This window comes from Zonotrichia albicollis, chromosome 35 (genome assembly GCF_047830755.1).
Source record: "Zonotrichia albicollis isolate bZonAlb1 chromosome 35, bZonAlb1.hap1, whole genome shotgun sequence".
In the NCBI taxonomy this organism is placed as follows: Eukaryota; Metazoa; Chordata; class Aves; order Passeriformes; family Passerellidae; genus Zonotrichia; species Zonotrichia albicollis.
The window spans coordinates 2,328,757-2,356,093 of NC_133853.1; the positions used below are offsets into that span (position 1 = coordinate 2,328,757).

General features: G+C 54.2%; 1 protein-coding gene and 1 long non-coding RNA gene across 2 annotated transcripts; one reads left to right on the forward strand and one right to left on the reverse strand.

Moving 5' to 3' along the window:
- Positions 1-5,333: 5,333 nt before the first annotated feature.
- Positions 5,334-6,091, reverse strand: LOC141726491 (uncharacterized). The gene is made up of 3 exons (XR_012577694.1): positions 5,998-6,091; positions 5,784-5,843; positions 5,334-5,431 (listed from the first exon to the last, which is right to left on the reverse strand). It is a non-coding gene; the product is annotated as an uncharacterized LOC141726491 (long non-coding RNA).
- A 3,977-nt stretch (positions 6,092-10,068) lies between these two features.
- Positions 10,069-15,237, forward strand: LOC141726461 (myosin-binding protein C, fast-type-like). The gene is made up of 5 exons (XM_074531364.1): positions 10,069-10,141; positions 11,460-11,592; positions 12,890-13,014; positions 14,076-14,211; positions 15,234-15,237. Exons 2-5 carry the CDS (start codon positions 11,519-11,521, stop codon positions 15,235-15,237), a joined length of 339 nt encoding a protein of 112 aa, XP_074387465.1. The 5' UTR covers positions 10,069-10,141; positions 11,460-11,518.
- The last annotated feature ends 12,100 nt before the right edge of the window (positions 15,238-27,337 follow it).

The window sequence follows — 27,337 nt, forward strand, 5'->3', positions numbered from 1 at the left end:
TGTTGACTTATGAATGTAGAATTTTTAGTTTGTGTTGGAGCCTTCGTTTGTTTTGGAGTATATTATGATATTATTGAATTAGAGATTAGAGTGAACATTTTGTTCACTGTTTGGTGTAAAGATTTCATATATTATCATGAATATAGAGAATGGGTTCCTCCATCTCTTTTAAACTGTTCAAGGTTACAAGTTGAAGAGTTATAAGAATTAAATGTTAGTATGATAGTTAAGTTCAAAAGGTTATATCACCAATAGAGTTCTAATAATCTATTCTTCTCCAAGGAAAACCCTGAGGGTTTCAAACCTACTCTTCTACAGAATATTCCTCGGGAGCTATTATATTGATAGGAAGTGGGAGGAAAGAGAAGGGAGAAAGTTCCCCAATCCTAAGAGGCAAGGCCGGGTGAGATCATGGAAATGGTTCATACTGGACTCTTAGGAGGACTGGTGCTATTCCTGTTTATGGAAAGTATAGGGAGTAAGGAAAATCCATGTACTATCACCCCCTAGACAATGGGGAGAACCTTGCGTCACTGATAAGGGTTCACACCAATGTAAATCCTTATTTTTTAACTACTCCCAGTTATTTACCTGTCAAGAGGACTGGAAAGTCTACTGGATTGCAAGAAGCACTGCCTCATTTCGGCAACGCTTACTTGGAGAATGCCCCGTACGAAAAACTTGGTTTTGTTTTGAGCATGAAAGTAATCAGGAAGGACTGAAAGATCTAATAAAGGAAAGACAATTAACAGTAACCACCAAAACGAATGAAATAGAAATGCCCTTAGGGAAGAACCTATTCCTAGACCTAGTTGAAAGAATTAGTAAGGAACTAAATCTAACCAACTGCTGGGTCTGTGGGAGTACTAAAATGACAGAGATTTGGCCATGGGAGGGAATTAGTTTAGGACCATTAGAAATTCTAAGGTGGGAACAATCAGGACAGAAACCTCACATTTTAGGACAAAGAAGGAAAAAACAATGGGACTTAAAATCTAAAGTAATTGGGGAAGAATGCATAATAAGGGCAGGGAAGAGATATAATACCCCAGAGGGAAAGATGGCATGCAAGAGTATCTAAAGATTGAAGTCTTAAATGCTAGATGGATTCCTCAAGAGCCAAATCAATACTGGTCCATTGGGAAAAAGGAAAAGGGGTGTGTTTATCATGAAGGGTATAGCTGCACAAATGTGCAGAAAAAGGGGTAAACCTCTTCTGGAAAATAAGACAAACATATAAATACTGGGAATACCCTTGGGAAGTCCAAGACATCTTTTGGAAAGCCCCCGATCATCTATTTTGGATTTGTCGCAACACAGCCTATACTACTCTTCCAGGAGACATATTATATGTTATAATAATATAATATATTATAATATAATAATATAATTTATATATAGATAATATATAATATATTATATATATTAATATAATATAATATATATTATACATTATATTTTATTTATATTATATATAAAATTAATATAAATTTTATTTATTTATTATTAAATAATTTAGTTATTAATTAATTAGTTAAAATTTTAAATTTTCAATTAAGTTGCATGTGTCTTGGTTTGGAAAGACAGGAGCCTGCTAAGCTTCTCCTGAAATGGAGAATGCAAACTTTCTTTCCTTTTCTGAATTGCTATAAATTTTAAATTAAAGGGATTTAATTTAATTTAAATTAAATTAAATTATTTTAAATTAATTTTAAATTAATTTAAATTTTGAATTTTTAATTAAGTTGCTTGTGTCTTGGTTTGGAAAGACAGGGGTCTGCTAAACTTCTCCTGATATGGAGAATGCAAACTTCCTTTACTTTTCTGAATTTCTATGAATTTTAAATTAAGGGGCTCTGAAATAAATAAATAAAAAAGGATAAAATAAACAATGCTGGTCTCTAGAACAACAGAGACAACAAAGTCAGAACTCAACCTGACACTTTATGTTGGCAGCAATCTAATTGGAATTGTGATTGAGTCTACCTGAAGTGTCAGGTGTGGTTCTGTTGGAGCAGGGTTTTGTTTTCTTGTAGAAAAGGAAACATAATTACAGTATTCTGCAGAATTACAGTGTTCTTCTTCTGAAGATCTATTGGAAGAAGAAGCAGCTGCAGTTTTTTCTGGGGAATCCAGTGGAGAAAGCCGTGCTGCTGTTTTAGATTATAAAAATTATAAATTGGATTATAAATGGATTGATAAACTGGATTATAAATACTTGGCTCCTCCCTCTGGGCGGAGCATCTCCCAATGGGATGTTACAGTTCTTATCAGTCATGCACTGATATTTAACAGCTTATCAGCAAAAGTTCTTTCTCAAGGGAGGAAGAACTTTTTCTTTTTCTTCTCACCTGCATTTTCTGTGTTTGCAGGTTCTGCTGGAATACCTGCTGTCTGACAGGGCAGAAGTGCAGGAGAGAGCCATCGACAGGATTAAGGCACTCTGCCATATGCTGACTGACACTGCCCCCAAGGAGGTATGGACTGCTCACCCTCCATCCCTGTGTCCTGGCACAGCCACAGCCCCAGAACTGCCCTCAGACCTCACCTCAACCCTTCTGCTCCTCTTCCTCAGGATGATGAAGATGAGGATGAGGAAGAGGCTCCCAGAGCCCAGATCCAGATCCCAGTCCTGGGCAAGCTGCTGGGCAATCTGTTTTTCATGCTGTTCAAGCCAAATGAAAGCATGTCAACGGTGGTGGAAATTCTCAGCACCCTGATGGCGTTCCTCTCTGAGCAGAAAAGTAAGATAAGCTGTGGTGGACTGCATTCCCCACTTAAACCTGTTTGTCCTCCTTGGCCTTGTGATGGCCCCTTGTTCTTGGTGTAGGTGCCACCATCATTTCTTTTTAGGTGACAATCCAGAGAGTTATGTCCAGCCCCCAGAAGATTGGGAACCTGAGATCACCTCCTGGGTGAATGCATCCAACGCCTGGAAAGTTGAGGTATGGAGCCATCCCACCTTGTGGGACTCTCACCTGTGGTATCAGCAGGGAGATTTGTGTGTGAAAAAGGGCACGGAATCAATGGGGATGTCCCTGGTGAAATGAGAATTGTGAGGAATTGTGGGTAAAAATGTGAGGAAAGGGCGGGAAATGTGAGGGGAGAAAAGAGCGGGAAACGTGAGGGGAGAAAAAGGGTGGGAAACACAAGAGAAAAATGGTGGGAAAAGTGAGGGGGAAAAGTGGGAGAAATGTGAGGGGAGAAAAGGAAAGGAAACATGAGGGTAGAAAAGGGAGGGAAACGTGAGGGGAGAAAATGGAGGGAAGCGTGAGGGGGGGGAAGGGTGGGAAAAGGGGATTAAAGGATAGGAATGTAAGGGGAGAAAAGTGGGGGAAATGTGAGGGGATAAAATGGCACTGGCTGGCACTGACCTCTGCTCCCTTCCTTCCTGCCCCAGGCCTTTGGGAGATACCTTGGGCCGGATGAGAGAATGGGAGTCGTCCTTGAGGCCATTGAGATTTTGGGACGCTTCAACATCAAGAACAAGGATGGGCCTGTGGCATTTCTGGAGGAGGTCATGAATACCCCTGAGATGTGGCTGATGGATGTAAGTGACCTGTGGTGGGATTGCTTTGTCTTTGAGCCCTGCCAGGTTCCTGCCTCCATTCCCCTCCTGAAGCCACCTTGAGGCAGCTTAGCAAGATCTGCCTCACCTGCTATTGCTGTTGTTGCTGTTTGTACTTTTCCCTGGTATTTTGCCCAGGGTGCTGATTCCAAACCTCTGTTCAGATCTGGAATTAACCTCTGTTCAGATCTGGAGGAAGGTCTGAGCAGAAGGGCCCAGCTGAGGCACATCTTGCTTGGGGCACTCAGTGCTCGCAGCCAGTGCATGGTTTGCTTGTCCTGGGAAGTGCTGCTGTGCTGATGCTGAGCTGCCCAGGGGAGCCAGTGAGGCTGCTCCTGCATTGCCTGTTGGATGTTGCAGATGTGCCTCTGGGCTTGTGTGTGTTTGTGGTTTGGGGCCTGGCTGGGAGGTGTTGTGGACCTGTAGGGCACGTGGTGGAAGCTTCCAGCAGCAGCGTCTGAAAGAACAGCCTCTGTAGTTCCCCACACATGCAAAATGTGGCCCCATAAAACGCCGATAGAGTGTTGTCCCCATGCACATGAAGTATGGGAGTGCTGTCCTCAGACACCTTTTTGCCATCTGTGCCTGGTGTGGTGGACTATTTTATCTGAATTTCCTTAAAGGGATGGGCAGGGCTGCCCAAGATGCAGCAGCAGCAGCACCCTAACCTGTGTTCCCTGCAGGTGCCAAAGGTGGTGAGACACATCTTTCAGTACTACAACGAGGAAAACACCGCAACTGCTAACAACTTTCACTCCCTCGTTATCTTCCTGGCCGATAAGTGGACTGACAAGGTCGTCACCACAGCTCTGGAGGCCACACCAATTTTCAGGTACTGGCCCTGACCCACCTGGAGGGCTTTTTTCCTGTGGGGAGGTTATGGCTGCCAGACCCAAGCCCAGGCTGCGCAGCCATGTTGACAGCGCTCTGCCTTGCAGTGACAATGTCAGCCTGTGGAAGGCCATGTTCTCCGTGCGTGAAACTCTGGAGAAGGTTGTGAAGGAGCTGCAAGTCCAAATCCAGGACTGGCAGGATGACATCTTGACTGGGCAGCAGAAGTCGTGCCTCACTTTCTTAGCTGTGAGTCCTCAGGGAAAGCCCACGTGGCCTTGCCCTCAGCCGTGCCAGGGGAGCCCTGCCAACTCTCTGCTTCTTTTTTTCCAGATGCTGACCTACGGTGATGTGCTGGAGAAAAGAGTGAGGCCACTCTACAAGAACATGAGACTTGTGAAGTCTCCAAAGAAGGAAATGGTCCCTCTGGTCCTCAGGGCTCTGGAGACTCTGTCGGAGAGTGACGATATGGTGAGCAGGCATCTATCAGGGGCAGAATGTGGCACCTGGACTCTGAGGTCTCAGAGAAGATGGTGGCTTGGGGATGGTGCTCTGAACGCCCTGCCTGCCATGATGTGGCCTGCTGGCTGTTTTGAGAGCTGAAATTCTCACAGAATGGAAACTCTCTTGTACACAGGCCAAGAAAATGAAAAGCCTCCTGCCCGAGATGCTGAAATTCCTGGGAAATTGGTCCTGGGACATTTCAGTGATGGCTCTGGACACCTTCCGCAATGTTCTGGGGCAGCTGAAGAAGAAAGAGGCCAGCAGCATGGCTCTGAAGGCCGTGGAGAGACTCTGGAAACTGTTTGATGCGGTAAGGCTGAGTCTGACACCACAGAGGGGCCCTGGGAGCAGCAATGGAAGCAGGTCCTGCTTCTCTGGGCTCTCCTGGGATGGATTCTGGGCCTTGCAGCCCACGCAGGGACAATCCCGATTTGCGCCGATCCTTCAGAGCGGTGAGGATCAGGCCGGTCTGAGCTGCCAATGCAGCGATGGAGGGATCCTTCTCTCGTGTTTCCATTAATCCAAGTTCTACAACAAAAATGGAGCCCAGATGAGGCCTTGTGGAAGCGTTTCCCTCCCTATTCTCCCCTCACATTTCCTGCCCTCAGTTTTTCTACCCTTTTCTCCCCTCACCTTTCCCTTTTCTCCCTCACATTCCTGCCTTTTTTTCCCTCACTTTTCCCTCCCTTTTCTCCCCTCATGTTCCCCACCATTTTCTCCCCTCACCTTTCCTGCCCTTTTCTCCCCTCATGTTTCTTTCCCTCTTTTTCCCCTCAACGTTTCCCGCCATTTTCTCCCCTCACATTTCCCACCCTTTTATCCCCTCACATTTCCCTTTATTCCCCTCATAATAATCCCCCAAGGCTCCCCACTCACTCACCGGTGAGAAGCGCATCCATGGTCGCCTCATTCCGCCCTGCCAGGCGTCGTGCAGCCAGCCCTGGGCACAAAGCTCCATCAGCCCCTGCTCCTCACCAACATGGCCGCCCTGCCCTCCCCTCAGCAGCCCGGGGGTGGAACAAGGCAAGATGACCGCCAAAGCCACCTGTGATGGCAGGGAAGGCACAAAAGGGATCCTGGGGACTGGGACTCACCTAAGAATCTGAGGGCCGCCTCTCGCATCGAGGCCTGAGGGCTCAGCAGATAGGGCTGGCTCTCCAGCACATATTGTTCAGCCCTGCTGCTATCATCATCATCATCGTCGTCGTCGTCGTTGTCATCATCGTCATCGTCGTCATCGTCCTCGTCGTCGTCATCGTCATCGTCGTCGTCATCGTCGTCGTCATCATCAAGCGAAGAATGCCCTGGCATTTGAAGGTCCCTCTCAAAGGCACAGCCACGACCGGTCAAAGTGAGGGCAGAGATCCAGATTCTAGTCCTGAGGAAGCTGCTGGAACATCTTTTCAAGGCGCTCAAGACACAAAAAGCTGATTTATGCCTCAGGATGGCCTCAGCCAAGTTCATCTTTGGGCAGGAAGGCAAGAAGAGCTGGTGTGGCCACATGACCCCGACGCATCTGCTGGTGTCACAGAACCTGAAATATCTGAAATATTCTGAAAATGCTGCAGGCCACAGAGAAGAATCCTCGGATTCTGGAATCTCTGGATCTCTGAAATCCTCGGGGAGGAGTTGGTGTGGTTAGATCCAAGCCCAGCCACAGACCACTCTGAACCCCCTACATCTATTATTAGTTTAGATAGACAATTTAGATAAGTAAACAAGATAGATAGATTATATATGTTACTAACATCAATATACTAGTAACATATATATTATTAATAGATATTACGAATTTTATGAAAATAGAAACATTAGGAATATAGACATTAGGAATATAGACATTATTAGGAATATAGACATTAGGAATATAGACATTAGGAACATATACTATGTTATTAATCTAATAAACGTTGTTGTTCTATTATATGTAGTAGTTTGATATATATATAATCTTTTTAAATGAAATACCGAGCTTACTTAAATTGACTGCAGAATTGATAATGAGTGCACCATAAAGGTGCAGAGGAACTTGGTGGGGAAAAAGTGAGAATTATGGGTGGGAAAAGTGAGAAGGAAAGGGTGGGAAATGTGAGGGACAAAATGGTGGGGAACGTGAGGGGAGAAAAAGGCTGGAAAACAAAGGTGAAAAGGAGGTTAAACTTTAGTGAAAAGGATGGGAAATGAGAGAAAGAAAAGATATGAAACAGAAGGGGAGAAATGGTGGGAAACATGAGGGGCAAAAAGGGCAGGAAACATCAGGGGGAGAAAATGGAAGAAAATGTGAGGGGAAAAGGTGGGGGGGAACTTGAGGGGAGAAAAGGGCGGGAAATGTGAGGGGAGAAAAGGGGGGAAATTGAAGGCAAAAAGGACAATAAACTTTGGAAATGAGAGGAAGAAAAGGCATGAAACAGAAGAGGAGAAATTGTGAGAAACATGAGGGGGAAAAGGGGGGGAAATGTGAGGGGAGAAAAAGGGGGTGAAAACATGAGGGGAAAAAAAGGTGGGAAATGGAATTCAAAAAGGAAAGTAAACTGGAGTGAAAAGGAGGGAAATGAAAGGAAGGAAAGATAGGAAACAGAAGGGGAGAAAAGGTAGGAAATGTGAGGGAGAAAGGGGTGGAAAATGTGAAGGAATGAAGGAAGGAAACGTGAGGGGAGAAAAGAGCAGGAAACGTGAGGGGACAAAATGGTGGGGATCACGAGGGGCCAAAGGGCAGGAAATCTGAGGGGAAAAAATGAGAATTGGAAGGCGAAAAGGACAGTAAACTTGAGGGAAAAGGGCAGAAAATGAGAGGAAGAAAAGATATGAAACAGAAGGAGAGAAATGGTGGGAAAAATGGGGAGAGAAAGGGGAAGGAGCCATGAGGGGAAAAAGAGCGGGAAACGTGAGGGGAGAAAAGGAGGAGGGGAAATGTGAGGGGAAAGAAAGGTGGGAAATGGAAGGCAAAAAGGAAAGTAAATTGGAGTGAAAAGGACTCGCTTAATGACAGAAATTAAAGGACGGAAAGGTACAAAACAGAAGGGGACAAAAGGGAAACATGAGGGGGGAAAAGGGTGGAAAACATGAGGGGAGAAAAGAGCGGGAAACGTGAGGGGACAAAATGGTGGGGATCGTGAGGGGCCAAAAGGGCAGGAAATCTGAGGGGAAAAAGTGGGAATTGGAAGGCAAAAAGGACAGTAAATTCAAGTGAAAAGGATGGGAAATGAGAGGAAGAAAAGGTATGAAACAAAAGGGGAGAAATGGTGGGAAATGTGAAGGGAGAAAAAGAAGGAAACTGCGAGGGGAGAAAAGAGCGGGAAACGTGAGGGGAGAAAATGGGGGAAACGTGAGGGGAGAAAACGCACCAAATTGAAGGCAAAAAGGATGGTAAACTTGAATGAAAAGGATGGGAAATGAGAAGAAGAAAAGGTATGAAACAAGGGGAGAAAAGACGGAAAATGTGGGTGGAGAAAAAAGCAGGAAACATGAGGGGAAAAAGGGTGAAAAACGTGAGGGGAGAAAAGCGAATGAAACATGAGGGGGAAAAAAGACAGGAAACAGGAGGAAAAATGGGTGTAAAAGATAAAGGGAAAAAATGCAAATAACATGAGGCCAAAAATGATGGGAAATGTGAAGGGACAGAAGGGCGGGAGGTGTGAGAAGAAAAATGGTTGGAAGCTTGAGGGGAAAAGGGTGGGAAACGTGAGTAAAAAAGGGGAAAATGTGAGAAAAATTACCAAAAAAAATCCCTGGGGTGCTTGGATTCCTTAATGCTGCCGCGGCCAAAGCAAATCCTTGCAGTGGATTCTGTGGGAATTTGGGGGGTCCTGCTTGGTCCCTCCCAAAATCACACAGGGAGGGACCCCCAGGTTTGTTCCATTTTGGACCCTTTTTTGGGGGTGTCTCAATTTTTTGGGGGACGGGGTCAGGCCCTTAGGACCCCAATTTTGGGAGGGGGTCCCCAAATTCTGGGGGAGCTTGCACCCTTGGGATCCCAATTTTGGGATAGTCCAAATATTTTGTGGGATGGTCCCTTTTTTGGCCGGGGCGGGGGGGTGGGGGTCATGCCTTTGGGACCCCAAATTTTGGCTGCGATGGTTGCACTCCAAGGTCGTCTTTTTTAGGGAAGGGTCCCCAAATTTTGGGGGAGCCCCATTTTTGGGAGGGGGTCTCACCTTTGGGTTCTTTTTTTTGCAGGCATCCCTAAATTCCCAAATGTTTGGGAGGGGTCGCACCCTTGGGAACCCAAACTTTGGGGGGGTCCCCAAAATTTTAGGGGCGGGTCGCACTCCAGGGTCTCTTTCCAGAGGGGTGGACCTCAGGTTTTTGGGGGGGGTTCTTTTACTTGGGGGGGTGTCGCTCCCTTGGGAACCCAAATTTTTGGGGTTTCGCACCCCTGGGACGCCAATTTTTTGTGGGGGGGTCCCATTTTGGGGTCCCTTCACCTCGATCCCATTTTTCCGGTGGGAGGGGGGGAATTCTCACTCTCCTCGCTGTTCCCATTGCCATAAAAACCTCCCATTCCCATGGCAACCGCCGTTCCCCCAATATCCACCTCTCCCTCGCCGCTGTTCCCGTTACCATGGGAACTGCTCAACACCCCCACCGCTGTTCCCACGGTTGAGCTTCCTCCCCCCGCGCTGCTGTCGCCATGGAAACTCAGTATCCCTCCCTCCGCGCCGTTCCCATGGTAACCGGAAATTTATGGAAATTTTATGGAAATTTCGGAGAAAATTTGAGAAATTTTGGGGGAATTTTGATGGGATTTGGTGGAGGCTGAAGCGCCTCAAGAAGATCGAGGTGGAGCCCAAGAAGAGCGAAGGTGGGGGTTTGGGGAGGATTCGGAGGATTTTGGGGAAATTTATGGAAATTTATGGAAATTTTATGGAAATTTTGGAGAAAATTGGAGGAATTTTGGGTGATTTTTGAGGGATCTAAGGGGGGTTTGGAGGATGGGAGAACCTCAAGAAGACCAAGGTGGAGCCCAAGAAGAGCGAAGGTGGGGGTTTGGGGAGGATTCGGGGGATTTTGGGAAATTTATGGAAATTTATGGAAATTTATGGAAATTTATGGAAATTTATGGAAATTTATGGAAATTTATGGAAATTTTATGGAAATTTTATGGAAATTTTATGGAAATTCTGAAGAAAATTGGAGAATTTTGAAGGAATTTTGGGAGATTTTGGAGGGATCTAAGGGGGATTTGAGGGAGGCTGAAGCGCCTCAAGAAGATCAAGGTGGAGCCCAAGAAGAGCGAAGGTGGGGGTTTGGGGAGGATTAGGGGGATTTTGGGGAAATTTTATGGAAACTTATGGAAATTTTGGAGAAAATTGGAGAAATTTTCAGTGATTTTTAGGGGTTCCTGGGTGGTTCTTTGAGGTTCTCAGGTGGTTCTTTGGGGTTCCCAGGTGGAATTTTGGGGTTCCCAGGTGGTTTTTTGAGGTTTCCAGGTGGAATTTTGGGGTTCCCGGGTGGTTTTCGAGCGTTCTCAGGTGGAATTTTGGGATTTCTTGTTGGTTTTTTGGGGTTCCCAGGTGGAATTTTGGGGTTCCTGGGTTGTTCTTTGGGGTTCCCAGGTGGAATTTTGGGGTTCCCAGGTGGAATTTTGGGGTTTCCAGGTGGAATTTTGGGGTTCCCGGATGGTTTTTGAGGTTCCCGGGTGGTTTTTTGGGGTCACCTGGTCTCACCTGTCCCCCCCAGCCTTCATCCGGAAGCTGGACCTCTGAGGAACCTTCAGGATTTTGGATTTTTGGAGGTTCTCAGGTGGTTCCTTGAGGTTCCTTGGTGGTTCTTTGAGGTTCCCAGGTGGAATTTTGGGATTTCTAGTTGGTTTTTTGGGGTTCTGAGGTGGAATTTTGGGGTTCCTGGGTGGTTCTTTGGGGTTCCCAGGTGGAATTTTGGGGTTCCCAGGTGGTTTTTTGAGGTTTCCAGGTGGTTTTTTGGGGTCACCTGATCTCACCTGTCCCCCCCAGCCTTCATCCGGTAGCTGGACCCCTGAGGAACCTTTGGGATTTTTGATTTTTGGGGGTTCCTGGGTGGTTCTTTGAGGTTCTCAGGTGGTTCTTTGGGGTTCTCAGGTGGAATTTTGGGGTTCACAGGTGGAATTTTGGGGTTCCCAGGTGGTTTTTGAGTGTTCTCAGGTGGAATTTCGGGATTTGTAGTTGTTTTTTTTGGGGTTCACAGGTGGAATTTTGGGGTTCCTGGGTTGTTCTTTGAGGTTCTCAGGTGGAATTTTGGGGTTCCCAGGTGTTTTTTTGAGGTTCCCAGGTGATTTTTGGGGTTACCTGACCTCACTTGTCCACCTCCAACCTTCATCCAGATGATCTTTGGGATTTCCTTGTGGATTTTGGGTTTTTGGAGGTTCTCAGGTGGTTCTTTGGGGTTCTCAGGTGGTTCTTTGGGGTTTCCAGGTGGAATTTTGGGGTTCCTAGGTGGTTTTTGAGTGTTCTCAGGTGGAATTTTGGGATTTCTAGTTGGTTTTTTGGGGTTTCCAGGTGGAATTTTGGGGTTCCCGGGTGGTTTTTTGAGGTTTCCAGGTGGAATTTTGTGGTCACCTGGTCTCACCTGTCCCCCCCAGCCTTCATCCGGAAGCTGGACCCCGCCTACCAGGTGGACAAAGGCAACAAGATCCGGCTGATGGTGGAGCTCAGCAACCCCGACCTGCCCCTCAAGTGGTACAAGAACGGGCAGCTCATCAAGCCCAGCAACAAGTGAGTGCCAGCTGGGCACAGGTGGGCACAGGTGTGCCCCAGGTGTGTCCAGGTGGGCACAGGTGTGTCCAGGTGTGCTCCAGGTGTGTCCAGGTGGGCACAGGTGTGCCCCAGGTGTCCCCAGGTACCCCCAGGTGTGTCCAGGTGTGCCCCAAGTGTGCTCCAGGTGGGCACAGGTACCCCCAGGTGTGCTCAGATGTGGCTCAGGTGGGTACAGGTGTCCCCAGGTATGTCCAGGTGGGCACAGGTAGACACAGGTGTTCTCAGGTGTCCCTCAGGTGTCCCCAGGTGTGCCCCAGGTGGGCACAGGTGGCCCTCAGGGGTGTCCAGGTGTACCCCAGGTATGGCATAGGTGTGTCCAGGTGGGCACAGGTGTGTCCCCAGGTACCCCCAGGTAGGCACAGGTGTGCCCAGGAGTGCCCAGGTGTGCCCCAGGTGTGCCCCAGGTACCCCCAGGTGTGCCCCAGGTGTGCCCAGGTGTCCCCAGACACTCCCAGGATTGTGTCCAGGTGTGCTCCAGGTGTCCCCAGGAACCCCCAGGTGGGAAGAGGTGCCCCCAGGTGTGTCCTCAGGTGTGGCAGAGGTGTTTCCAGGTGGACACAAAGGAGTGCCCTCAGGTGAGCACAGGTATGCCCAGGTATTGCACAGGTGTCCCCAGAAACTCCCCAGGTGGGCACAGGGGTGCCCCAGGTATGGCATAGGTGTGTCCAGGTGTGCCCAGGTGGGCACAGGTGGTCACAGGTATGCCCAGGTATTGCACAGGTGTCCCCAGGAACTGCCCCGGTGTCCCCATGTGTGCCCAGGTGTGTCCAGGTGGGTACAGGTGTGGCACAGGTGCCCCCCAGGTGTGCCTCTAGGCATGCCCAGGTGTGCCCAGGTATCCCTCAGGTTTCCCCAGACAGTTCCAGGTGGGTCCAGGCATCCCCAGGTGTGTCCAGGTGCATCCAGGTGTGCCCCAGGTGGGCACAGGTGACCCCAGGTGTGTCCAAGGTGTGCCCAGGTGCCCCTCAGGTGTCCCTAGCTGTCCACAGAGATCGCCAGGTGGGCACAGGTGTGTTCAGGTGCATCCAGGTGTGCCCAGGTGTGTGCCCAGGTGTGCCCAGGTGCCCCCAGGTGTGTCCAGGTGTGCCCAGGTGTGCGCAGGTGTGTCCCTAGGTGCCCCCAGGTGTACCAGGGAGGTTCTCAGGTGCCCCCAGGTGCCCCCAGGTGTGTGCCCAGGTGCACCAGGGAGGGTCTCAGGTGCCCCCAGGTGCCCCCAGGTGTGTGCCCAGGTGTGCCCAGGTGTGCCCGTTGCCAGGTACGTGATTGAGAACGTGGGCCTCAAGCGCATCCTCACCATCAACAAGTGCTCGCTGGCCGATGACGCCGCCTACGAGTGCCGGGTCAACGACGAGAAGAGCTTCACCGAGGTCTTCGTCAAAGGTGGGCACGGGGGCACCCGGGGGGCACCTGGGGGGCACACCTGGGTACCTGGGGGGCACCTGGGGGGCACCTGGGGGGCACACCTGGGGTACCTGGGTGGGGTTTTGGAGGTTGTTTGGGGGCACCTGGGGTACCTGGGGGACACCTGGAGGGACCTGGGGGGCACAACTGGGTACCTGGGTGGGGTTTTGGAGGTCTTGGAGGTGCCCATGGAGGTACCTGGGGAGGGTTTGAGGTGCCTGAGGGGCACCTGGGGGGCACACCTGGGTAGCTGGGGGGCACCTGGGGCACCTGGGTGGAGTTTGAGGGCACCTGTGGAGGTTTTGGGGAGTCCTGGGGGCACCTGGGTGGGGTTTTGGGGGGGTTCTGGGGGCACCTGGAGGGGGTTTGAGGCACCTGTGGGCACCTGAGGGCATCTGGGAGGGGTTTTGGGGGTCTTGGAGGTGCCCACGGAGGCACCTGGGGGCACCTGGGGGCACCTGGGGGGTACCTGAGTGGGCACCTGGGGGCACCGGTGACCATTGGGAAGGGCCCTGAGGACCAGCAGGTGGTGTCCCCTCGTCTGTCCCCTCACCTGTCCGTGTGTCCATCTGTCCCAGAGCCACCAGTGACCATCGTGAAGGGCCTCAAGAACCAGAGGGTGGTGTCACCTCACCTGTCCCCTCACCTGTCCGCTGTCCCCTCACCTGTCCGTGTGTCCGTCCCTCACCTGTCCGTGTGTCTGTCCCAGAGCCACCAGTGACCATCGTGAAGGGCCTCAAGAACCAGAGGGTGGTGTCCCCTCACCTGTCCGTGTGTCCGTCCCTCGCCTGTCCGTGTGTCCGTCCCTCGCCTGTCCGTGTGTCTGTCCCTCACCTGTCCGTGTGTCCGTCTGTCCCAGAGCCACCAGTGACCATCGTGAAGGGCCTCAAGAACCACAGGGTGGTGTCCCCTCACCTGTCCGCTGTTGTCCCCTCTCACCTGTGACCCTCACCTGTCCGTGTGTCTGTCCCTCACCTGTCCGTGTGTCCGTCCCTCACCTGTCCATGTGTCTGTCCCTCACCTGTCCGTCTGTCCCGCAGAGCCGCCGGTGACCATCATGAAGGGCCCTGAGGACCAGCAGGTGGTGGTGGGCGAGCGCGTGGTGCTGGAGGCCGAGGTGTCCGAGGAGGGCGCGCAGGTCATGTGGTACGGGCCGGCCGTCTGTCCGTCCACACTGTCCGTGTGTCCAACCTGTGTCTGTGCATCCATCCATGTCCATCTCCATGTCCACCCCCTGTCCACCTTGCGTCCATCTCCACGCCCACCCCAAATCCACCTCATGTCCATCCCCGTGTCCACCTCATGTCCATCTCCACACCCACCTGGTGCCCACCCCACGTCCATCTCCATGTTCATCTCCACACCCACCTCATGTCCACCTCCATGTCCACCCTGTGTCCACTCTATGTCCATCTCCACACCCACCCCATATCCACCCCATGTCCATCCCCGTGTCCACCCCATGTCCACCCTCTGTCCACCTGTAGTCCACTCCATGTCCATCTCCATGTCCATCTCCATGTCCATCTCCACACCCACCTGGTGCCCACCCCAAATCCACTCTATGTTCACCCTGTGCCCACCTGGTGTCCACCCCATGTCCACCTTGTGTCCACCCCATGTCCATCTCCACACCCACCTCGTATCCACTCCATGTCCATCTCCATGCCCACTCTGTGTCCACCTCCATCTCCACTCCAAATCCACCCCATGTCCACCTCATGTCCACCCGTGTCCACCTTGTATCCACCTGGTGTCCACCCCAAATCCACTCCATGTCCATCTCCACACCCACCTGGTGTCCATCTCCATGTCCATCCCGTGTTCATGTCCACCTGACCCCATGTCCACCCCGTGTCCATCTCCGCATTCCCCCCATGTCCACTTCATGTCCACCCCAAATCCACCTGGTGTCCACCCCGTGTCCATCTCCATGTCCATCTCCATCTCCACTGCATCTCCATTCCATGTCCACCCCATGTCCACCACACACCCACTGCACGCCCACCCAACGTCCACCTGGTGTCCACCTCATGTCCATCTCCACACCCACCTGGTGTCCATCTCCATGTCCATCCCATGTTCATGTCCATCTCCACTCCATGTCCACCCCATGTCCACTCCATCTCCATCTTCTTCTCCATCATCTCCATCTCCACTCCATGTCCACCTTGTGTCCACCCCATGTCCATGTCCAGCTGACCCCATGTCCACCCCGTTTTGCTGTCTTTCAAGAGATGCTGGACTTATTAACAGAAGAGGGAAGAAAGGCCCTCAAGTCCCACGTGCGCCAGAGCCTGCTCCCTCTCTACTTCCACTGCCATGATGAGAATCAGATTGTTGCTGAGGTGAGCACTTGTGGCCAGCTGCTGTCCCCCTGGCAGGGGCTTGGGCTGCCTCCTGCCCCGGCACCTTGCAGGCTGCAGCCTCCTTCAGCCTGTGCCCTGGACTGTGGGGCCATCTGTGCGTCTCTGTTGCTCTCCAGGCCTCCCGGGAAACGCTGCATTCCTCAGCCAGATTCCTGAAGAGGACGGATATCCAACAAATGCTAGACGTGGATCAGAGCATTGGCGAGTGCCTGGTAAGAGCAGCCGAGAACTCCCAGCCTCAGCACGGCCAAGGTCCCTGAGGGCGGCGCTCAGTGTGGGGGAGTGGCAGCTGTGCCCGCTGCTGCACCCAGAGGTCGCGCGGGCTCTTCTCCCGCAGGCTCCCGCAGGCCCGAGTCGGGTGCCCTGGGAGTCCGGGCCCGGCGGGGCTGCGGCGCGGCACCGCGGCTCCCCGGGCAGCAGCCGGCCCTCTGCCCCCTGCCCTCGGGAGCCCTTGGCCAGAGGCTGTTGGCGGCGCCTCAGGGCTGTGCGGCCAGGGGAGGCCGGCGCTGGGCGCAGGCAGCGCCCCGCCCAGGGGCTGAGCCCGCGCCAACCCTTCTCCTCCTGCCGCTCTCTGCAGCTGGCACAGGACAGGAGCCGAGCGGCCGAGCAGCTGCGCCAGGCCCTGCGCTACCTGCAGAGCCCACAGGAGTCCCTGCGAGAGGCGGCCGTCAGGTTCATGGGTGAGTCCCGAGCCCGGGCTCCCTCCCCGGCCCGCCGCAGCTCGGCCCCGGCCCCGCCTGCTGCCCCGGCAGCGCCAGCCGGGCCCGGTGCCGTGGAGCCCCGCCTGGCCTGGGCATTGCTGCTGCCGCCCTCTGGCAGCCGTGCCCTGGGGCGGCAGCGTGCGGCAAGGGCCGGGCTGAGCCCTGCCGGGCCAGCAGCCCGTGTGGCCGCAGCGCCGGCAGCGCCGCTGGCAGGGAGCTGTGCCGCTGGGGCCGTGACAGGCTCTGTGTTCACAGGCGTGGCCGGGCGGCACCTGAGGGGGCAGCAGCAAGAGCTGCAGCTGATCTGCAGTGGTGAGTGTGTGAGGGCAGCCGGCTGACCGCGGGGGCTGCAGGGGGCAGCTGCAAGCCCTGCCCCGGCTGCGGAGGGCTCTGCTCCCGTCGACAGGGCACACAGAGATTTCAGGGCCACGTGTGGCATTCGTGGCCAGCACCTTGTCCCTTCTCCCTGCGGGCCATGGCAAGAGCCGGCCGGGATAGCGCCGGCAGGGGCTCTCCTCGGCTCCCTGCACATGCGGGATCCGACCTTGCCTCTTTTCCACTCTCTTGCAGCCCTTGAAGAAATGGCACGTGACAGCAGTCCTGCAATCAGAGATGCTGCCGTTGAATTTTGTTTAGTTCTCCGGGCCGTACAGAGAGCTCCCTACTCCCCATGGCGTAAGCTGCGAGATCGATTCCGCAGTGCGTGGAGGAAACGGCCTCGTCTGTGCAGCACTGCCGTGCTGTTCTGCTGGAGCTCCACAGAGAGATGATCTGAAAGACTCTGTCTGCTGGGGCCATTTAAGCCAGCAGGGATTTTCTGTTTCTTCTTCGAGATTTTTCTGTTTGTATTTTCGTTTTTGTTGAGTATAGAATATTGTAGAATAGAATAGAATAGAATATCTTACAATACACAGAGTCCCAGCATCTTTCTTTTCCTGCACGGGGTCTGTAGGGCACAGGGGGAGAGGGGGAAAAGGGTGCTTGTGCTCAGCCAGCTGTCCAGGAGTGCAGTGTTGCAGGGAAAATGGCCAGAAGCCCCTTGGCCTTTGATGGTTCTGCTGAAGCCTTTGTGCTGCCGACAGAGCGGCTGGGCAGGGGCCGGAGCTGCGGGGATCCCTGCCAGAGCGGTGCCTGGCAATGGCCACAAGCCCTGTGCCGGGGAGGAAGGGCCATCTGTGTCCTCCTGCCCATGTGCTGCTGGCTGTGTTGCTGAGGGCTCCCAGGTGCCTCTGGATGGGGCTCCTCTGGAGCTGCTGTGGGGCTGCGGCGCTGCTGCCGGCAAGCTTGGGGAGACCCTGAGGGGCTGAGGCACTGCTAAGCCCTGAGCAACGGGCTGGCAGAGGCCAGAAGCCATAAGCCCCACGGCAGCCGCCTTGATCCCGACAGCCGGCTGCTCTGGCGCTTCCAGGTCGGTGGCCGGGTTGGAGGGACCCCCTGGAATCAGGCGTGGAACCCTGGTCCTGGCCTTTCAGGGCCGTGAGGCCAGCTGTTGTGGGGCTGGGCATGTGCCCTCCCTGGGCTCCAGACTGGAGGCCCCCGCCCCTCAGGCTTAGGCATTGATCTCCACCGTCTGATATCCAAGTCTTGTTCCTGTTGCTGTGGGGGAGGCCGAGCTCTGTGGCTTTAGGCCCCATGGAGCCAGAAGAGCAGCAGCTTTGAGCCCACAGGGGCCACAGAAAGGCCCTCCTGGACCACGGGCATTCCTGTCCTTCCCAAGGCAGGGACACATGAGAGTGCAGCGGGCACCTGCAGGGTGCCACGCTGGCTTTGCACTGGGCCACCTCCCTGTGCTGTGCACGGCTGGCTCTTTGCTTTGCTGCTCTCGGCCTTGTGTCGTCGTACTCCTTTGGCTGCCTGCAGCCAGGGGCAGCCCTATCAGGAGGGTGAAAGGCCCCGTCTCCAACATCTCAAGGGGGAAATGGAGCTCTCCTAGCCCTCAGCCTATGCTGTAAGCAGAGCAGAGCCTTTTCCCCAGCCCCGTTGGCTTTCTGCCTGCTTCTGGCCCCTGGCCACCATGACCCACTGCACTCGCTCTGAGTCACCTGCAGCATGCCTGGTGCCTCTTCATTTGCTGACCCTGGGATGGGAGGCTCACTGAGGGAAAGGTGGCTGTCCCAATGCTGAGGGCACACGTGGCTCACTGAGCAGACTTGAGGCTTCCCCAGCGGCTTGCAGGTGCCTTATGTGTCATGTTACAGTGCTTGTGCTCCTGCCTCTTCCTGTCCCTCTTCTCACCCTCACCCAACCTGCACCCTCTGACCTACCTTCAGTAAACCCTGATGCATCAGACACGGTGTCAAGAGCCCTCCTTCGGCTGCCGGTCGAGCGCACATCAAAACCTCCGGGCCTGGCAGCAAGGTGGCCTGGGAGAGCTGGTCTCTCAGACCAAGAGGGAGCGGCTCTCGACTGCACCTGCCCATGGACCTTCCCCGCACCAAATAAAATCATCTCCAAGTTTAGCTAGTAAACTAGTAAGGTATAAACCATTAATTGCCTGGAAATCTGGCACTAGTCTCTAAGTTCCATTAGGTTTCTTTATTGCTAATCTAGCAGTACTCAATTTTGACTTCCATTCTTCCAATAATCCTGATGTCAGGAATTTATCGATTGTTGGATCTATTTCTTTCCTAGCTTCTAATCTTCAAGGGTATTGCTTTCTGACTACTGGCTCAACTCTTGTGTGTAAGTCAATTTTCATAGGGTCTGCTCGTTTTGATTTTCCTGGGCTATCAGTATCCCATACTCTTGGGTATAACTGATTCAATACTTGCTCTAAATAGTTCTTCTTCTTTGTTGGTCTTGTGTCAATTGTCAGTCCTACTGCTAAAACTGCCCATTTGTCTTCAGGTACCTTCCATTGAAGTTTTCTTTCTCTAAACGGAACTCTTGCTTCTACATTTTCAAGCAAATCCATGCCTAGGACAGATTTGAGTGAGTTTGGTAAATAAAGAAACTGATGTATTCCCATTTTCTTCTTGATTTTACATTGAAGTGGTTGCAGGAAGAATGCATTTTCTGGCTCCTATTGCTTGCAGATAGTTTTCACTTTTGGGTACCAGTGCTTGATTCAAGAGTGAAAATGTGTCTCCACATTTAGTCAAAAATTCAACTTCTTTATTATTCTTTAGCTGTATTTTCACCGGCAACCTGCTAGGGTAAGAACTGCCAGTCTCGGTCATTCCTGGTATCTGGTTAACACTGCACAGCAGCCTGCATCGTTCGCGTCCCACAAAGGCCTTACAATAGGACACAGCTGGCCCGCTGTACCTTGTAAGGCTCCACTAGCAATTTGTCCCTGCACACGTGCTCTGGCTGCCTTGATCGCCAACACTTTTGCTGGTTTGGTTAGCTCTGTCAACATGAAATCAGTATCACCTCAGCCTGGCTCTTGACTCTTGACTATGAACTCCAAACTTTTTGCTGCTTTGCTAGGGTTTTCTCTATCCATTTTAACTTTTTCCCACCAACTGTCCAGGGCACTAGTAGAAAAGAAGACGTTCACCCCCATGGCTTCTCCTGGGGGACTCAAGCCTTGCCTTAAGGGGGTGGCTAAAGGCAAAGCTTTCTTGGTTTTATTCCTTGAGTTGCTTGTCACTGGGGCTCTCTGAAACTGTCCCCTCACCTGGATTATTCATCTCATCCTCACTGCCATTTGGCTTTCACTCAGGGGGCAGAGTGGTTGCCTGAGGGGGAGTGTACCCCAGCTGGCCTGGGCTAACTCGGCTGTAAATCTTGGACACCTAGAACACAATCTTCCTGGAGCATTTGAGCCAATTTCAGACATCTCTGCCCTATGCTGAATGCTGAACGACATCTCTTTCTTTTCTGCCTCTTACCTCTTTCCAAAGTTAGGACTAAAATTCCTGCGGGGCCAAATCAAAGCCACAATTTCTTGTGCCACTCAGATTTATTCCTCAGGGTAAAAACCATGTCTGCATATATCACCGGATCTCATTTTTTCTTCTTTTCTTAAAAAAAGCATCAACTGTAACAATGGATCATAACGTTCCATTTGGGGGTCACATTTCACCACTTCCTAATTGATACTAAGCCTACCATTGCGTAAGAGTATTTCATCAGGTTACCTTACACGAAAAATTACCCTCTGGGATTACCCCCAAATCTTTCTCATCTGCTAAATTACATTCCAGTGGGCTCTTTTTAATACCATCTTTACCTCTTGTGTCATTCATTCTTCATGCTATCTAAATTTCCAATCTTAGCAGGATGTATTAGTACCTCTCGTTTCCTTCTCTTTATCCCCTGTATACTACACTTAACATGCACGGGCTGTCTCTGAGTCACCCAGCACCAATATTCTTTTTTATAGTCCTAACAAGCAGTGAAAACAAAAGGATTCCACATTCCACACAATCTCCAAGGAATTGGGGTATGATCGGACATACAACGAGTTTCTTAAAAGACTGCCTAAAGTCCTACTCAGGAGTATATACTCATGTAAACCTAGAGGTCAAAACCCTTGACTTTTGATGTAGTGTCTGAAAGCTTGGGTGACAGCTCAATGTTCTTCAAACACTTCTCAAACTCAGACGGGCTTGGTGCTGCGCCCATTTCCCTGGGGTGTTCCGGTTTGTGTTTATTTATCAGTTATGGTAGAATGGTTTGTTTTGATGTACCCCGTATTTTCCCCAAGTTGGTTTACCCGTAGGTTTGGCCCTCCCTCAGAGCTGTCCCTCATGCCATTTCCCTTTGTTCCAGCTCCTTCCCTGCCTCTCAAGATAATCCAGCTCTTTATTCCTGAACATTCCCTGTCACTTTTGCCTTGGACCAAACCCCAGACTGCACCATCCCTTTGGAATTCCTCTATTGCTGGAAGCCCCACTGGCCCATGTGACCTAGCCTCTCCTCCCATCTGTCCTAATTAGTCCCAAGCAACTATGGGATCCCCTTGCTCCTCCCCTGCAGATTCCTTATTGCTCAATGGTTTGTATCCACCCCCTGAGTTGTACCCCGATAAAATCCCGTGCACAGAAGTGCTGGCGACTCTTTCAGGCTGAATCCTTCCCTTGGGATAAACCTTTGCCTTTGGAACCTCACAATCGAGGGGCCTCCTGCTTCTCTTTGGCCTGCTCCGTGCTGCAGTCAGTAGATCCTGAAGCACTGAGCAGTGGCTCACCAGGGTCAGCCGCGGGCAGGACCCACGCCTTGGCCGTTCCCCGCTCCTGGCGCAGCGCCGCAGTTTTCCCAAGAGGCAGCCCGGGCTCCGCTGGGCTGCGTCCATGGGGAACCCGTCCCGGTGCCCGACCGTGCTCTGGGTGAAAAACCTTTATCTGATACGGAAATGAAACCTGCCCCGTCCCAGCTCCCTGCCCTTTCCTCGGGTCCTGTCACTGGTCCCAGCAGTGACGAGAGCTGCAGCAGCCCCTCTGATTCCTCTCAGGAGGATGTTGAAGACCACAATGACGCCCTTTACTCTCCTCCAGGCTGAACAAAGTGGCCTCAGCTGCATCTAGGGCTTCCCCTCCAGGCCACACTCCATACTTCCAGTCCTCCTTTGCATTCTGGCTAATGGTTTCATCACTTTTGATACTGTGCTGCCCAAAACAGCGCCTGTCTACTTTCAGCGCTTCTCTCGGCTGCTGCTACAGGGCGTGGGCACCATCATCAGAGACACAGAAGAGCTTCTCCTCCCAGAGTCGTCCTTATCCCCTATCACGTGTCTGCCTTGATGTTCACTGGGGAATTTCCCACTTTGTGGCCGCTCATTGCTGTGCTCAGCAAGGACACAGTTTTGTTTGGACGTGAGCTGCCAGAGCAAGACATGCAGCAACGGAAGCTGAGAATAGCAGAGGCTGGGCAGATTCTGTTTTTTTCCAGAATGTGGGAAAGAGAGTGAGAAAAGCACAAGGAAATTTCAGACTGTTAACTTTGCAATCTAATTGCCCTGGGAAACTCAGCAATGGATGGTGCTCTGGTGCTACTGCCAATGCCTTCCACGATAAAAAAAATCCTTCCAGGATGGAGCAACATCATCTGACAGAGACCAAGTGTGCCAGCAGTTGCTCCAGGTGCTCCTGCCATCAGCGCCTGCAGGAAAGAGGCACAGCCCCCCATGCACGTGGGCTTTGGCTCCTTCTGGCACAGAAGCCCCCCGGGGGCACAGGTCTCTGGGGCAGGAGTCAGGCACCAGCACTGCCAGGGCTCGGGGTGTGGCAGGTCTGCTTGGGCAGGGACTCTGCCACACCTGCTGATGTCAGCGCTCCCCGGGCCCCAGGCCTCAGAGCAGCGTTCGTGCCCGGGCCCACACGTTCCTTGTGCGTGTCACACCGGCGGGTTTAGGAGGGCCACCAGCCGGGACGTGTCCCAAGGAGGCCGTGCCAGCTTCCCTGCAAGGCCCCGTGCCCTTCCCAGAACGGCTGCGTCGGCAGCCCTGGGGGCTCCTTCTGCTGCCCTGAGCCCACAGAGCATGGCAGCGTTTGCTGATGCTCTGAGCCCTTCCTAAAGATCCTGTCGGCCTGGCTTAGACTCCTGGGGCCAGCCATTCCTTCCAGCCTGGGCCACTTTGGGTAGGTAGGCTGGGCCTGGCCCCAAGGCAGGCGGCAGCGTGTGCAAGGGCCCTCGGTGACACGGTGCCGCACAGTCATTGTGACATGGAACCGGGTGTCCAAGGGCCCTCTGTGACACCTGGTGACATAGGAGCTGGCAGTGACAAGAGCACGCCACAGCGCTCAGAGCACGCGACGGGACAGGACGGGACAGAGCGGTGCCGTGAGGAGCCCCCGCACAGCGCGCTCGTTCGCGTCCCACCCGGAGCTTTTCTCAAGCCTTGTGTCCGCAGCTGAGCTCCAGGCCAGACCACAGGACTTGCTGACCCGTGGTCTCCCTGAGGCTTCTCTTCTGCAGGTGCCCTTGAGGCCAGACCACAAGTCCTTGACAGGAGTCTCCCGTCTTTGTGGCAGGAGCCCTTGAGACCGAGTGCAGGACTTGCTGTCCTGCAGCCCTCCTGAGGCTTCTTACTTGAAGGTGCCTTCCAGGCACCATTGCACGACTTGGTGACTTCAAGTGCCCTTGGTGACAGGGCATCTCTCCTGAAAATAGGCACAAATCCAGTCAGAGACATGGAGCAGAGACCCCCGAGAGTGCCCGAGCTGGCCTGGGTGGAGGAGGAGGAAGAAGGCCCCGGAGCTGCCCCAGCACAGAAGACTGAAGAGGTGGTGCCGTTCCAGCCACCGCAGGAGGGTGAGTGGCAGAGCTGAGCCACAGGACTGGTGCCTGCTGCCAGCTTGGCCCCACACCATGCCATGCTGTGCTGCGCCATGCTATCCCCTGGGGACATGCCCACGGACAGGACGGAAGAGGGGCCGGGCAGACACCCCGCAGTGGCCGTGCTCCGTCCCCTGGAGCATCCCGGGGCTCTCTCGGCCTGGGGAGCGCAGGGCAGGCCCGTGTTCTCCGGCCTCTCCCGCAGCCCCTCATCTCTGGCTGCGCTCGCTCTTTGCCAGATGCAGCCCTGGAGCGCACACGAGAGCAGGAGTCCAGCCGTGGCCGCTTCCGCAGAACAGCGCAGGTACCTGCAGCCACCCCCACCTGGGCTGGGCCTGCTGTCCCTGCTCAGCCCGGCACCGTGTGTGCAGCACTGCATGCAACATCCCCGGCTTCTTGCCCTTCTCCTACAGTTCGTTTGCAACTTCCTCAAGAGAATTGAGGAGGAAGAGACCATCGCCATGGGCGTAGGCCTCAGGCCATACTCGCCCATCTTCCTCAGCAAGACCAGTGCTGCTCTGCTGTCTATGCTTGTCGAGGAAGATTTTTACACTCCAAAGCAAGTAAGCAGCCTGTGGCCAGGCTTTGATCCTCCCAGCAATTGCTTGGCCTCCGCAGCCATGCATGCTGCTTGCTGTGAGCCTTTCAGGCCACATGGCAGTGGGGTGGGAAGGGAAGCACTCCTCTGGGGAAGCTGGGAACATTGCTCCCCCTGGCAGCTTTCCAAGTCTCCCCGTGCCTTCTCCAGGTGCCTGCCATGGTGAGCTACATCCACCAGTGGCTCACGGCCAATGATTCTGCTGAGCACAGGCTGGACAAGACCCTGCTGGATCTCACCGAAGCACAGCCAAATGACGCGGTCATGACGCTCCTGCGTGTGGCCCCGTCCTGTGACAGGTATGGGGCCCACCTGCCCACAGGGCTCAGGCCTCCCCAGCCCATCACCCTGCACAGCCTGCCCCAGGTGTCTGAGCAACAGAGACTTCCAGGGCCCTCTGGCTGCTCCCTTTCCCAGCCCTGCCCTGTCAGCCCCTGAGCCTGCTGCCATGCTCCCTTGCTGCCTCTCAGGGCTCTGTGCCCACAGGCCTGGGCTGTCGGGCTGCTGCTGGCAGGGGGGCAGTGGGCACAGGCAGAAATGGCAGCCAGCTCAGCTGCCCCCGGTGCTGTGTCTGACACCCCCCTGAGACACAGCTCTAACCCCACAGAGCTGCCATGGCCATGTGGAAGACCATCATGGGCTCAGCCAGGACTGCGGAGCTGGCGCAGCTGATCCTCCTGGATGTGCTGGGGAGCTGGCCAGAGTACAGCACCTGCACCTCCGATGGGGACGAAACGGGTGTCTTTGCCCTGGCTGTGAGTTTCTGCAACTGGACTTTGCAGGCCCCAAGGCTGCCTCTCCAGCAGCTCTCCATCCTCCTTCCCCCACTGCATCTCCCCGCCTCAGGCGCTGCCCTGAAACCTGGCCCAGGGGCAGCTTCAGGCCCACCAGGCCCCATGCTCTCCCTGCCAAGGTCTCTCCAGGCCTCTCCCTGCCACGCTCGGGCCCAGCCACACGCACACCTCGGCACTGAGCGCTGTCTCGGGGGGCTTTGTCCTTTGCAGGCAACCGTGGTGATGTGGAAGATCCTCCAGGTGCCCTGTCTGCCACGCATCTTGAAGGTGTATTTCCCCCGCCTATTTGTGCATCTGCTATTCCAAGTGTTCTTCAGCACTCTGGATATGCCAGAGGCGGTGGACACCTTCTGGAAGGGATGCCAGGAAGAGCACGGCCTTGCCACCAGCCCCAACAGGTGCCCCATGCCACTCCTCCTGTCCCTGCCACGTGGCCGGCCAAGGAGCCAGTGCTGCCGCTGTGACCTGGGCTTTGCTGCGCACACAGGTTTGCAGTGCGCACCCTCAAGTCCCTGCTCTGCCTTCTCCGCTGCGAGGATGTGGTGGTGGCAATGGAGCGCAGGTGTGCCTGGGACACGCTGCTCTCTCTTGACACTCACCACTTTGCCGTGGCTCTGCTGGCCAGGTGAGACCCCCTTCTCCCCACTGCCTCTGCCATTGCTGCTCTGTGCCCAGGTGGCCCACAAAGTGTCCGTGGTGGCCATGGGCCAGAGCGCCCTGTCACTGAAGGAATGGCCAAGCAGACTGGAAAAGGCTGGCAGAGGAGGGTGCTCATGAGCAACCAACTCCCAAATGGCCCACGTCCCCTTGCCGGAAGGGTGCTGGGGAAAGATGAGAACTGGATGAGTCACGCCTGGGAGAGGTTTGCCTCACTGGCTCAGGGTCTTGTTTCCTTTTTCCCCTCTTCAGAGAAATTCGCCGCTTAGCCATCCACTTTTGTTCCGTGGTTGCATTCTACCTGCTCGCCCTGCTCAGCAAAGAGATGCCATACTGGGATTTCCCTGCCCTGGCATTCCTTGTGGAGGTGAGCCTCAAGGCCAGCGCTGCCTGGCTGAGCCGCCTCCCAGCCCTCTGGCCTCTCGCAGCCACAGCTGCCAGGACAGTGCCCCTGCCCGTGCCCTGTGCCGCTGCCTGGGCCCGGCCCTGTGCGCTGCTGGGCTCCTGCCGGCCGGCTCCCCTGTCACTGCCCTGTGCCTTTCAGGTCCTCGAGTGCCTGGACTTGAGGGAATGCAGTGACAGCGTTCTGGAGATCCTGGCACAGAACCTGCAGAGCGAGCACATGGCTAGGCGTTACTTGGCACTCCGAGGCCTCGTAGTGCTGGGCAAGAATCCCTTGATGGTGAGAAGGGGCAGTGGCTGAAGCCGTGCAGGCAGCGTGGGGCTGGGCAACACTGTCGCTTGGCCTTGCATGGGCTTCGGCCACTAGGGCGGCTGCTGCCAGCTCTCCTGCCTCCCGCTTCAGCTGCCCCAGTGCTTCGGGACAGGCCTTTGGCCTCTGGGCCCTGCGGCAGCCGGGCGGCCTCTCACAAAGTCGTGTTCCGCACAGGCCGAAAAAATGCAGAGCCTGACTGAGAGTCTTGTGGAGCTCCTGGAGGAAAATGACAGCGACATGATCAGGATGAGCATTCTTCTACTCAGATATTTGCTCCTGGATAATGGCGCCCCAATAGCCACCCCCATCGCCCTGCAGCTGGCTGAGGCGCTCCTGCCACTCTTTGACAGCGTAAGGCTCTGTGCCCACAGCCACGGCCACTGCCTGCTGCCCGGACACTTGGTGCCCTGTGCAGATGCACGCCTGTGCCCTGGAGGGCCTGAAGCAGCTGATGCTCAGGTCTTTTGCCCTTTCCTTTCATCCAGGATGATATCCAGGTGCAGCTGAGCTCCATGGCTGTCTTTCAAGAGATGCTGGACTTATTAACAGAAGAGGGAAGAAAGGCCCTCAAGTCCCACGTGCGCCAGAGCCTGCTCCCTCTCTACTTCCACTGCCATGATGAGAATCAGATTGTTGCTGAGGTGAGCACTTGTGGCCAGCTGCTGTCCCCCTGGCAGGGGCTTGGGCTGCCTCCTGCCCCGGCACCTTGCAGGCTGCAGCCTCCTTCAGCCTGTGCCCTGGACTGTGGGGCCATCTGTGCGTCTCTGTTGCTCTCCAGGCCTCCCGGGAAACGCTGCATTCCTCAGCCAGATTCCTGAAGAGGACGGATATCCAACAAATGCTAGACGTGGATCAGAGCATTGGCGAGTGCCTGGTAAGAGCAGCCGAGAAGTCCCAGCCTCAGCACGGCCAAGGTCCCTGAGGGCGGCGCTCAGTGTGGGGGAGTGGCAGCTGTGCCCGCTGCTGCACCCAGAGGTCGCGCGGGCTCTTCTCCCGCAGGCTCCCGCAGGCCCGACTCGGGTGCCCTGGGAGTCCGGGCCCGGCGGGGCTGCGGCGCGGCACCGCGGCTCCCCGGGCAGCAGCCGGCCCTCTGCCCCCTGCCCTCGGGAGCCCTTGGCCAGAGGCTGTTGGCGGCGCCTCAGGGCTGTGCGGCCAGGGGAGGCCGGCGCTGGGCGCAGGCAGCGCCCCGCCCAGGGGCTGAGCCCGCGCCAACCCTTCCCCTCCTGCCGCTCTCTGCAGCTGGC

Coding starts and splice junctions, on each gene's coding strand:
- LOC141726461 (XM_074531364.1), top strand. CDS start 11,519: ATGGTGGAGCTCAGCAACCCCGACCTGCCCCTCAAGTGGTACAAGAAC. Junction 11,593..12,889: donor CTCATCAAGCCCAGCAACAA/GTGAGTGCCAGC, acceptor GCCCGTTGCCAG/GTACGTGATTGAGAACGTGG. Junction 13,015..14,075: donor CACCGAGGTCTTCGTCAAAG/GTGGGCACGGGG, acceptor TCTGTCCCGCAG/AGCCGCCGGTGACCATCATG.